An 11,448-nucleotide genomic window follows, 5' to 3' on the forward strand; every position below is an offset into this window, starting at 1 on the left:
AGGCACCATCAGTTTCACATGACTTTGTAAAGGGGTGAAATAACTGTCCCCTTGATATTCTCACAGATCCAGCACATCCAGACAAACATGAACTTGTGTATGCATGTATGTACTGTATGTAGGTGTGTATGGGTATTTAGTATGCATGAATGTGCAAGTGATTTACAAGTCTCAGTGCAAGTATTGTGTGCATGCCAGTGTAGGTGTGTTCTGTATGTACTAATAGTTTGGAACAGTCATAGAAATAACCAAATGACATAACAGTCACTAACTTGGGAAATACCCTTAACTTTGAAACAGTCTAAAAATAGAATATTCTCAATTGCATATGTGATATTAGAAATACCAATTTTCATGTTCCAAAATTAATTATATTAAAAAGTCCTGAATGTATATGAAAGTGTATTTAGCCTCTTTTCTGCCAAAAGAAAACCCACCAGGCAACCATTTTATTAAAAGCCTAATCATGACTGACTGACACTCAGGTGTAGCTACCTATATAGTCTAACATATAGCTTCTTTAAAGTTGTGTTGAAACTGTATTTGAACATTTTATGATGTCTTTTTGCTGGCAGATCAGTTTGAAAGGGGAGAATGAACTTTATTTCAGCTGTGATATGAATCTATTTGATGAATAGAGAATGAATTCAGACAAAATGTAGACAAAGCTTTCTAATGTCATACAAACATTTGTTGTTGTAGTGCAGTTTCAATTACTGGTATATGCAATTTCATTTGCAATGTTCATCAAAATCAACAATTATGGCAACAGAAGGTCAACTAAAGATGGCTAACAATCAACTATATACTGTTAGCTCACATATTTGGCCAATTAAATCAAACCCACATCTAGCCATGGCTGCCAGACGAAATAATACACTGAAGCAAGTTAAAGCATGTTTACTTAATGATTTTAGAGCAATCCAAGTTGGACAAAAATAGAAAAAGCCATTTAAAATAAAAGAAATGACCATTTTACAAATTTTACAATAAAATGAATAGCATGAGTAACAACTGCTACAAAAAAACTGAGACCAATTGGTCATAACCTACAAACTATTGCTGTTGCAGCATCCCTCAATGCCCCTACATCATTGTATGTTTACAGATCAAATGTATATACAGCATAGACATTCAACGTGGTACAAAATGATAAAAAGCTAAAAACATGCTTGATAGGATGTCATGAAAATGAAAAAGTTTTTGTTTAAAAAATATTCATGTATCCTTCCTTGTGTTCCACATAAAGACAGAAGCCACTTTTATTTTTTCTTTGCCAAACTTCGAGGGGAACTTTTAAGCACGTCTCTGATCCTCAGGTATGTCCCCGTGGCTTCAGCAACTTCAGTGAACTCTGGTGTATCTTCAAATGGAACAATGCCAGCTGCAAACTTGCTCCGATGTGGAACAGCTGTTATCCTCTCGTCATTAGAGAAATCTGGATCAGGGCTCTGCGGGTTGTCTTCCTGGCATTTGACTGGATCAGGGCTCTGCGGGCTGTCATCATGGGATTTAACTGGACCAGGAATCAGGGGGCTGTCGTCTTGGGATTTAACTGGACCAGGACTCAGCGGGCTGTCGTCTTGGGATTTAACTGGACCAGGAATCAGGGGGCTGTCGTCTTGGGATTTAACTGGACCAGGAATCAGGGGGCTGTCGTCTTGGGATTTAACTGGACCAGGAATCAGGGGGCTGTCGTCTTGGGATTTAACTGGACCAGGACTCAGCGGGCTGTCGTCTTGGGATTTAACTGGACCAGGATTCAGGGGGCTGTTGTCTTGGGATTTAACTGGACCAGGACTCTGAGAGCTAATCTCTTGAACCTCCGGTTCCCTTTGATTTTTGCTGGTATGGCAAGTTTCTGCAGGTTTCGTTGTGTCCATCACCTCTTCAACCACCTCCGTTTCTGTGCCGACATGAGCAGGTGTGGACACACTCGGTGAACTGGGTGCAGGTGTGGATACACTCGGTGAACTGGGTGCAGGTGTGGACACACTCGGTGAACTGGGTGCAGGTGTGGACGCACTCGGTGAACTGGGTGCAGGTGTGGACACACTCGGTGAACTGGGTGCAGGTGTTCCCACTGCAGGTGTCTCACAATCGCTATTAGTGGCAGTGTCCGCATTTTCCAGAGCTGCCCAAATCAGCCTCTGCTGCTCCTCCAGTTCCTCCAATGACAATTCATCCTCTGTGTCGTCCACAGTCTCATCAGTGACAACCCAGTTACGCCCCCGCAGAGCCGGGGAGCCGTTGGTGGGTGTGGGAGGAGGTGTACCTTTAGGGAGAGGTGGGGGAGTGGGTGTAGCAGGAGGAGTGCCATGGGGTAAAGGAGGAGGTGAACTGAAGCAAGGGGAGCCAGGGGGCAGCGGAGGTTGGAACTGGAAGTCACTTGCGCCAGGATGATAAGGTGTTCCTGGGTCTGGGGGAAAACACACAAACATTAGAAAGGGATAATATGACCCAATGAAGAGACAGCTGATTCAAGTATTACTCTGCATTATTCTGCATTTCAGCTACGAATAAAAACAGAAGAACTGCTTTTTTACAACGTGGCAACATTGTAAATGCAGTATTTTATCAAATCATAAGAACGAAAGAGTGGGTATCGAGATTAAGATTAAGAAAATGACGGTTGACTGCTGCAGTTTTTGACTGTTATCCATCTTTTAAACATAACTTTGTGTTCAAGTAACTTGGAAAGGACATTTTAGACACACAGTGATGTGCCTGCTGAGATGAACAGTTACCTGAATCCATATCCATGTCTGAGCAGGAGTTCCGATCAGGACTGGACCTCGTCTTCTTCCTTTGCTGTGGAGATGACTCGGATTCATGCCGTCTCTTGTTGCAGGTGGCACCAGGCTGTTGGCAAGGAAGAATGACAATGAATGAAAATATTGAAGGGCTCTGCCCAAATGCACAGTTATCACACATCCTCTCTTTATCAGTGCCAGTTGTTTTTTTGGGAATATATCGTTTTGTGTATTTATTTTTTATGGTTTAGTCACAATTGTTTGCATTTATAATCTGTCATACGGGTACATATACAGTATACTATGTCCTCTGATTTGTGTTGGATGATAAGGATGCAAACACTGAAATGTCCATTATTTTATGAATGAATAACCATGAGCAGTGAGGATGGGGGTGAGCAAAGTGGTGTGACTTTATAAGATTTATTTTCATTATTTGGTCACCTTACTAAAATGTAATGCATCTACCTATACTCTGCTCTCATGTTCAGGTATAAAATATCAAGTACCAAGATTGAGAGGAGCTGAATTCATGGTTGAAAGGGAGAGGAATTACTGCAATATTTATTATGGGTGTTATAATAGTCCTTCAACAATTTGTGTCTTTCATTTTAAACTACAGTGGTATCATGGAGAATGAGTACAGATCTGACAAATAGTACCCAAGGTGTTTGCAAGTGTTGACGTGTATTATCCAGAACATTTGGTTAAAGCGGTGCAAGACAGATAGAAGCTATGAAACATGTTACATGTTTTGAGAGGAAAAACGCAACAACTTGGGTGACTTTAAGATAATTACCATGGGGAAGTTGTTGGACAGGTAGGCTGCAAAGTTTTGCTTCATGTGGCTGGTCTGCATTGGAATAGAACCGTACTGCATGAACTCCTAGAGGTCAGAAAAATAGAAAGAAAAACTGTGAGATGTGCAACTGTTGTAAAGATGCACTACCACTAAAAAGCAGTGTATGGCCATTATGATGCTGATTCCTTATGATAGACAAAATAATTTATACACACATATACTGTAGCTCAAAGTGACTCCATACTGCAGTATTTGCATTAATCAATTATCTCAATTCTGTGACAGAAAATAAGTTTACAATTATACTATGATTCAAATTTAAGTATTCCAAGTATTGTAGCATTGATTTCCATTTTTCCTCTTTCTGATTTGAGAAAAAATGAAGATATAAACAAAACAACTATTAATATAACTGAAATATGAATAGGATTCAGATACCTGGACTCACTTATAGCACATATAACTAGTGATATATTAAAGAAAAAGACTATATCGTAGGACTTACATCTTTCATTTGGTGTGATGCAGGTACATTGAAGCCTGGGAAATCTACCAGTTTGGAAACATCATAAGAGATGTTTTGCGAATTGGTATTGTCGGTTATATTACCGGTTATATTACCATCATTTGAAACTAGAAAAACAAGAAAAAAACACAGATTCAGAACAACCTTTTACATTTCAATAACATTAGTATGTTTTGCAGTAATTTGCTCAAAGGAAAATCAGTGCGACCGCACATGTTTCAATTTAATTTAAAACATACCATTCCCATCATACATCGTTATGCCAGAGTTTTCCATCTCTGCCTCTTTGAGCCAACCCGGTGGGTAGCCGAGCTGCCTCATGCGATAAATTAGAGGAGGGAGGGTGGTGCCATCAATTCCCAGCGCTTCCAACAGCTCCTCACTGTTCACAGTGTAAAATATGAAATTATCAACATTTACTTTTACTTGGTACAATAGATATTGCATGTGATTAAATGATGTTTGTGTCTGTTGTGTACAAAATAACAATCCTACCTCATGACTCCAGGCTTGTATTTAGCAAACCTCTCCTCCACTTCATCAGCATGATATCGCTGGTTACTCTGCATGCCCTGGTTGCTGCTCTGATTAAACTCCTTTCTTCTCTCATTAATTGCAGCCATGTCTTTAGGCTAGGAAGGTAAACATGTATAAATGTAAAAAATCATTATGTTTAACTTGGGCTCATACGATAATAAAGCTTATTTGTTCTTACCTTGGGACAGTCTCTCAGCTGATGACCACTCAAACCACAGTTGAAACACGTTGCTTTGGGTCTACAGTGAACAGATGGACTCATCATATAAGTATATGCCACACAGCAATGAAACAAAGCAAGTCATAAACAGAAGATTGAAACAAAATAAATCTTCATTAATAACCAGACATACCTTCTCTCTTTCATTTCTACATCCTGTCCATCTGTGCCAACGACTTGGTTGAAAACCTGCTGATAGCTTTGAACAATTCAGGAAATTTGATGTCTGTGCAAAACAAAGTGACAAATTCTTTACCGTGTCTATTTCAAAACCTTAATAGAAGTCCAACTTATAGAAAAAAACAACAAAATAAATTGCCACATTTAAAATCAAGGAGACATATTTCACATGTTCAAAACAGATGAACATGATTTTTGATGATGTGTCAATTTATCCATCTTAAAGATACGTTGGAACATCCCATCCGTCTGTCAGCTGGGGGTTGTCATTCACCAGAGGCTGTCCAAGTTTATCAACACTGAATGTAGTGAAATATAAGACACTTCCCACCACCTAAGACAGAAAAACAAGAAAACAGTTCATAATATGTTAACATAGCATGTAGACTATTTGTAAAAAAATACAGTTTTCTTTTCCATGTGGCAAGAAAGTGTGCAATATGCAAACCACTGAAATGAACAATAAATACTCACTTTAAAGGCTTCGGTTGTTGTTCTTACGTTACTTGTAGAGGACTTCTGCGGATCTTCATCCAGAGCAAAAGCTGAATTCTTCATAGAGGGATTGAACATGTTTGTTTTTTTTTAGCAAATTCACAACTGTATTGATATTAGTCACAATAAAATACATTCTGGGTAAACAAACCTGAGGTTTCATTTGATAGATGGAGTCTTTCTTTTCATTGCTCGGTTTCTGGTGATTCAAAATCACACTGCAGATGCAATCTTCAATTTCTTGACGACACAGCCTAAAGGGAGACATTTATTTAGCAATGAGGTAGATGGATAGATAGATAGATAGATAGATAGTAACTTTATTGATCCCGATGGAAACTCAAGTTTCCAGCATCACAGTTCCATAGTGCAAAACATGTTAGTAAAAAGGCGGTAAAAAAGTTAGTAGTGTAAAGTACAAAGTACAAAAAAATATACCAGATATAAAAATACAAGGAGATGAAGAAAACTGTTAAAACTGAATATAGTGCAGGGTAACAACTGTGATACAGGACTATTAAAAAAGTGAATGTAGTGCAGAAGAGACTGTTAAAAAAGTGAATGTAGTGCAGAAGGTGCCCAAACATCAAGTTAATTAATATGATGTACTTTCATCTTGATATCCAAAAAGTAAAAAACAGAAACACGTTTTGGCAAAGTGTTTTACCACTAACTAAATATATTTAACATTGCAACTTCAACTTGACAGTCAGCCAAGACAGACGTGACAGAACTTACTTTGCAAACCACAAGTGAGCAAATAAACCCAATTATTGCCATGTAAAATAAAGGCATTTTAATTTTGTTCAAACACTGCAGTGTGCTTGGATTATTTTTGAGGGAGACTTGCATTTTGTACTTCTTTCCACCCATGCAATGAGCCCTGCACAAGACTGAATGAGCATAATAAACCCATTTGACAACTTACTTTGAAATAATGTTGTTTGTATAAAGGATTTGAAGAGCTGGCCCGTCCATGTTGACATCTTCAACTGTGATGCCGCTGTGGAGTCAGAGGACAATGAATTAGCTGCTGGTTACTTGATGATCAGTTTCGTTTTCATTTGTTGGGCTCAAGTGTGTTAAAGTAACTATTACCTTGGTCGTGTCAGGATGTTCAGTTTTCTTCTCAAACCTTTATGTAATCTAAGAGTTAAGGTAAATAGACAAAAAGCCTGCACAAAGAGCCATTAGTATACATGTTCAGGTTTTCTGTTTTCTGTTTTTGGTGCACAGACAGGACGTTAGCTAGTGCTACAGCCACACAGTGCTAGCTAGCACACACTGATCACATGAAGGATATTCTCCTCTGTGAGCCTCTGGATGTATTCATCACACTCCTCCAGGCGGCCCCGCAGCTGGCCCGTCTCCCCCTGCTCTCCCTCATCACTGGTGAAGCGAATATGCGTCGGTACCGTCGGTGCGGAGTCATCGAGCTGCTCAAAGAGCTCACTATCCCCGAAATCAACCTCAGCCATCTTTACCCAGCTCTGTGCTACAGGACGCGACGTCACAGGTCAAAGGTGCTGTTCTGCGTTTTCATTGGTCCTCACGGTGTCACGTGTTAGGTATAATACGGTTTTTTAGCCCACAGCATTGTATTACAGGTTAAGCGCTTCTTATCGGATTACAACAAATTAAACAAGGGATAAGGTAACACACACACATTACACGTTTTCTAACATATGTGTAAAGCTGTGGGTTGCAGCTAAACCAAGACCAAGCTTATTAATAGCGTCTTCTTTGGTTTCGTAAGACTCCGTAAAACAGCGTTGAGGGTTTAAATACTCATCGTTCATGTCTCGTTTATAGTGATGGGAATTCCGGCTCTTTTTAGTGAGTCAGATCATTTAGCTCAGCTCACCAAGAAGATCCGGCTCTTTCGGCTCCCAAACGGCTCTTAATGTTTACCACTTCTGCCTTTTATAATTCAGCCAAATTTATCTTTAGCCTTTTTGACCTATGATTAGTATGTGTGCACATATATCACTTAAATTATTCAATATAATTATACTAAACCTTATAATTTCCAGAATATCATAATTTCTACATGCTGTCATTCATCTTGTCTGCTATTCGCGCACCGCACTCCTCTCTCTCTCTTTCTCTCCTCCTCTCCCTCCTGCTCTGTAACTGTAGACCGTCAGCGCGCCACGCACCCCCGCCCCTCCCTGCCTGATGGTATGATCCTTGTTTTTCATCACCTGAATGGTCTCACTACTCGTTCAGTCAGTTTGGTCTGCTGCAGCACATTTGACTTCTTTACTTTTGTTTACAGCTTTCTGCTAAAACATTCAGTGTTTCTACGGGACAAGACTCAACTGTGACTGACTGAGAAGCTTCATTTTGCTTCCAGCAATGTCAAGTTGCTCAACTATCCACTTAACTTTACCGCATTGTGACGGGGGCTCACTGAAGATCCGCTTTATTCACCTGGTGGATCTAACTTCATTCAGGCTGACAGAGTGTCCCAACAAGGTGAGTGTTAGGTATCACTGCAGGTTCAAAGGTATATTGCTCTTAAAAGCTTGACAAAAATTGTAGATTTGTTTTTGTAATCATATTTCCCATAAGCCCTTGTTTCACCCTCTAGCAGCTAGGGGGTGCTATCAGCCATTATTTTGTTAATAGTCTGTTTATTGTCAATACTGAATATACTGCTCCTATTTTTATACTTCCTTCTATTTAAATGGTTCATATTTTGTTACACTTTGTTTAGCTCTTTTTTATTACTGTGTTAGCTGATGCATCTTGTTTTTTTTGCACTATCCCCTTTGCTGCTGTACACTGCAAATTTCCATACTGCGGGACTAATAAAGGAATATCTGATCTTATCTTATCATCTTCTATTTACACATACAGTAACTTAGCTAGAGCTTACTTTTAAATACAAAATCTGTCCATTTTCAAATGTATGTCCTTATCTTTATTTATTTATTTTCACATATATAAAACTGCACAAAATCCAGGCAATGAAAAAAAAAAGAAAAAAGAAATGTGTCAGGAGAGGTCAAGAAGCCACAGGCTTATACAAAGGACCTCCCACCAACCCCAGGAGAAAAAAAAACAACAATAACAAAAAAGGAACGAGCTCTTGATAACGTGTATTTTGGTGTTCCATATTTGTACACCACGATATCTGAGGGAGTACTGGCCATGTTTTGTTTTGTAAAAAGGCAGGTGAAGATGATTAACCTGTCTAGTATTACGTGAATGAATTTGAGAATTAGATTTAAAGAAGTTGCTAAACGATGATGGTAAAGAAGAAGGCAAGAACATGTATTTATATATAAACACACATATCTGATGAATATTTATGTCATAAACTGAAAGAATATTCAGTTTCCTGAACAGTGGAGCAGAAACCTCCTTAGAGTTTGACAAAGTTGCCAATCTTACAAATCGTTTTTGCAACAAATAAAGCTTATGAAGATTGGAGCGGTATGTATCTGCCCAAACAATATTACCATAAATCAAATAGGGATAAATCATGGAACAATATAAGGTTAATAAACAAGAAACATTTATGAAACTTCTTAGTTTGCTGATGATTCCTAGTGACTTCACAGTTTTATTACAAATAAAATGTATGTTTTTTCCAGTTTAATTTTTCATCAACTATAATGCCTAAAAAACGACGACGATCTTATAGCTGCAGTGGGTAGAAATGGAGCAAATATGATTAAAAAAAAGTTTTTTTTATAAGACGATAAGGACACTATATCCTGACAGTAAAATTATCGTGCCTCTGTGTCCTCCGGTGCTCCTAATGACATCTGCAAGATTTCACATACTGGATGAAAACAGCCAATCAGAGCCGAGCTGGAGTCTGCTGTCCAACTGTCGTCTATGAGAGCCAGGTGTCAATCGCTCGCGAACTACGATCAAAAGCAGCGCTGATCATATATGAATCAATCAATATTCTGTTACTGTAATGCCTATTTCCCGCCTCAAATGTTTTCAGAAACATCTTGTACTGTACTGTTTAGCTGTAAAATGCTAAAGTTTGTGACCCGGCAGCCATGTTGAGATCAGTTGAGGAAATACGCAGTGCAAGCACCGCCCAACAGCCGGAGCACAGCCAGTAGGAACGCTCTCTCTGAAATGAATGCTGAAAGGTTATTATGGAATTTTTGCCCAATGATGCCAAAAACATTCTGCCCACAGCAGGTTTAATGGAAGACAAAATACGGAGGTGGGTTCATGTGAATCATCTCTGTATCTGTTTCAGAGTCCAGTGGTTCCTCTCTATTTAGGAGCTGATCTCCTCTCCAACACGGACATCCGCACAGAGAACCATCCCAGATACCACGCCAAGTTTGCCAAGAAGGGATTCGCAACAAAGATAAATTTTTCCTCAGGTAAAATGCGTGATAAAATGGTATCATAAAGATATAACAAGGGCTTGGCTTACATCAATACACACACACTAACACTTGACAATGTTATCTTCCTGTTGCAGCATTCAGGTTCCATGGGTTGAAGGTACCTACTTCAAATAACGGCCTCTGGTTCTACAGCGTCCAAGGTCTGTTTCGAGTAGCCTTTGAGATGTACAGTAAGCAAGAGCAGCTTGCTGTGTTAGAGAACTTCCAGGTGCAGCACACTTAACATTATGTGTTATATATTTGTTTTATATATACCCCAATATAGCTTTTGTTTTGATATATTACTGTCTTTCCTTTGTAGGATGTTTGGAAATCGCAGATAAATGACAGCCCTCTGAAAATTAGTTACCGCCTCAGTGTGCAGCTCGACTTTGCGCCATCCAGCAGCCTACAGGATACAGATTCAAGGAAGGAAATGTCACAACCTCAGCTTTGCCAGGTTGGCAGTGACACAGGTGATGCATCAGCAGATCACGACTATTGCTCTTTTCCCAAGCAGAGCTTGCAAACTGAGCAAAGCCGACAAGTGGTATCCTCAGTGAGACAGAAGTTGCACAGCTTGGATGACAAACTCTCCTCTGAGACTCAAAGCACAGAACAGCTGGAGACCGTCTTGCTGCTTTTGGAGAACATTGATCGGTATATAAATGGGAATCTAGAAGAAAAGGATGTGACAGAAACTGTGTTAACCCTGCTAAAGGCCAAAGACTGGGGCTGTGTGTATTCAAGCTCCCTGCTTTGTGGTATAGGACGTTGGCTAGGCCAACAGTTTCATGCGGCCAACAGCAGCATCAGCCAGAAAGTGGAGGGCTTTAAAGTTCAGCATATTGAACAAATTAGTGACTTGCCACCTGCTGAGGAGCTGGCCACAGAGCTGTTCCCAGAAGCCATGCAAACACTGCTGCTGCATTGGATGGGCTTAAGTGAGGAGTCCACTGTGGAGAAGAGACACAGTGAGTACCCAATCCTGCTCCTCATCCTAGAGTTTGCCAACCACAACCTCATCACTGGTGTGGCTCATGTCCTGTACTCCAGTCTTATATGTAAATAGGAGTGGATTTCCATTTAGGCGTCAACACAAATACCGGCAATTTAACTAAATAATTTCCAGTATTAAAATGCTTGTATATTTGTATGTGAAGTTGTCCTTTCTTGCTTTGGGCAGACTAGTTTTTGCTGCACATACTATTATCAGTTTTGGTAACAACTAGAGCTGGGTGACAATTCAGTATTGTTTGATGACTTTCAGTGGAATCCGAATACCATGACATCATTTTTGTTGTTTTAGAAAAGTATGAATGATTCCAAGCAAAACAAGCAACATTTTCTTTCTCCTTTCTTTCTTTGTAATGGACAGTTCTTAAACACACAGTTCATTTAACTTGACATCAACTTGATTCATTTGATTTTGCCTTTGTTATATTGCTATATAAATTGATTTTGGAAAAAATATTTTGATATTGTATTTTTATCATTAACACCCAGCCCTGGCAACAGCACCAAGTTCATCTAAACCAAAATGTAATAACCCACAGCTGTTACATAAA

General features: G+C 39.4%; 2 protein-coding genes across 5 annotated transcripts; one reads left to right on the top strand and one right to left on the bottom strand.

Moving 5' to 3' along the window:
* Positions 1-1,111: 1,111 nt before the first annotated feature.
* On the bottom strand, positions 1,112-7,061 carry zcchc8 (zinc finger, CCHC domain containing 8). Of its 2 annotated transcripts, XM_074637875.1 has the most exons (14): positions 6,814-7,061; positions 6,612-6,651; positions 6,442-6,516; positions 5,665-5,767; positions 5,493-5,570; positions 5,249-5,352; positions 4,972-5,037; positions 4,797-4,857; positions 4,577-4,713; positions 4,321-4,463; positions 4,061-4,188; positions 3,553-3,639; positions 2,748-2,862; positions 1,112-2,419 (listed from the first exon to the last, which is right to left on the bottom strand). In XM_074637875.1, the coding sequence occupies exons 1-14, from the start codon at positions 6,989-6,991 to the stop codon at positions 1,263-1,265; spliced, it is 2,472 nt and encodes an 823-aa protein (XP_074493976.1). In that variant the 5' UTR covers positions 6,992-7,061; the 3' UTR covers positions 1,112-1,262. The 2 variants fall into 2 exon arrangements, with proteins under 2 accessions (XP_074493976.1, XP_074493978.1); XM_074637877.1 differs by lacking the exon at positions 6,612-6,651 and having other exon boundaries at positions 6,442-6,543; positions 6,799-7,012.
* Positions 7,062-7,090: 29 nt separating this feature from the next.
* On the top strand, positions 7,091-11,036 carry LOC141769129 (uncharacterized). 3 transcript variants are annotated; one of them, XM_074637881.1, is made up of 6 exons: positions 7,100-7,166; positions 7,653-7,694; positions 7,792-7,991; positions 9,745-9,874; positions 9,976-10,109; positions 10,203-11,036. In XM_074637881.1, the coding sequence occupies exons 3-6, from the start codon at positions 7,872-7,874 to the stop codon at positions 10,950-10,952; spliced, it is 1,134 nt and encodes a 377-aa protein (XP_074493982.1). In that variant the 5' UTR covers positions 7,100-7,166; positions 7,653-7,694; positions 7,792-7,871; the 3' UTR covers positions 10,953-11,036. The 3 variants fall into 3 exon arrangements, with proteins under 3 accessions (XP_074493983.1, XP_074493982.1, XP_074493981.1); XM_074637882.1 differs by lacking the exon at positions 7,653-7,694 and having other exon boundaries at positions 7,091-7,166; XM_074637880.1 differs by lacking the exons at positions 7,100-7,166; positions 7,653-7,694 and having other exon boundaries at positions 7,728-7,991.
* The last annotated feature ends 412 nt before the right edge of the window (positions 11,037-11,448 follow it).

The sequence above is a fragment of the Sebastes fasciatus genome, chromosome 6 (genome assembly GCF_043250625.1).
Source record: "Sebastes fasciatus isolate fSebFas1 chromosome 6, fSebFas1.pri, whole genome shotgun sequence".
NCBI lineage: Eukaryota > Metazoa > Chordata > Actinopteri > Perciformes > Sebastidae > Sebastes > Sebastes fasciatus.

Excerpts from the sequence above, each read along its gene's own strand:
- zcchc8 (XM_074637875.1), bottom strand. The coding sequence starts at position 6,991 with ATGGCTGAGGTTGATTTCGGGGATAGTGAGCTCTTTGAGCAGCTCGAT. Across the intron at positions 4,858-4,971 it reads GTAGAAATGAAAGAGAGAAG|ACCCAAAGCAACGTGTTTCA; the intron begins GTATGTCTGGTT and ends TGTTCACTGTAG. Across the intron at positions 3,640-4,060 it reads CATCACACCAAATGAAAGAT|GAGTTCATGCAGTACGGTTC; the intron begins GTAAGTCCTACG and ends TCTGACCTCTAG.
- LOC141769129 (XM_074637882.1), top strand. The coding sequence starts at position 7,872 with ATGTCAAGTTGCTCAACTATCCACTTAACTTTACCGCATTGTGACGGG. Across the intron at positions 7,992-9,744 it reads TGACAGAGTGTCCCAACAAG|AGTCCAGTGGTTCCTCTCTA; the intron begins GTGAGTGTTAGG and ends TATCTGTTTCAG. Across the intron at positions 10,110-10,202 it reads CTGTGTTAGAGAACTTCCAG|GATGTTTGGAAATCGCAGAT; the intron begins GTGCAGCACACT and ends TTTCCTTTGTAG.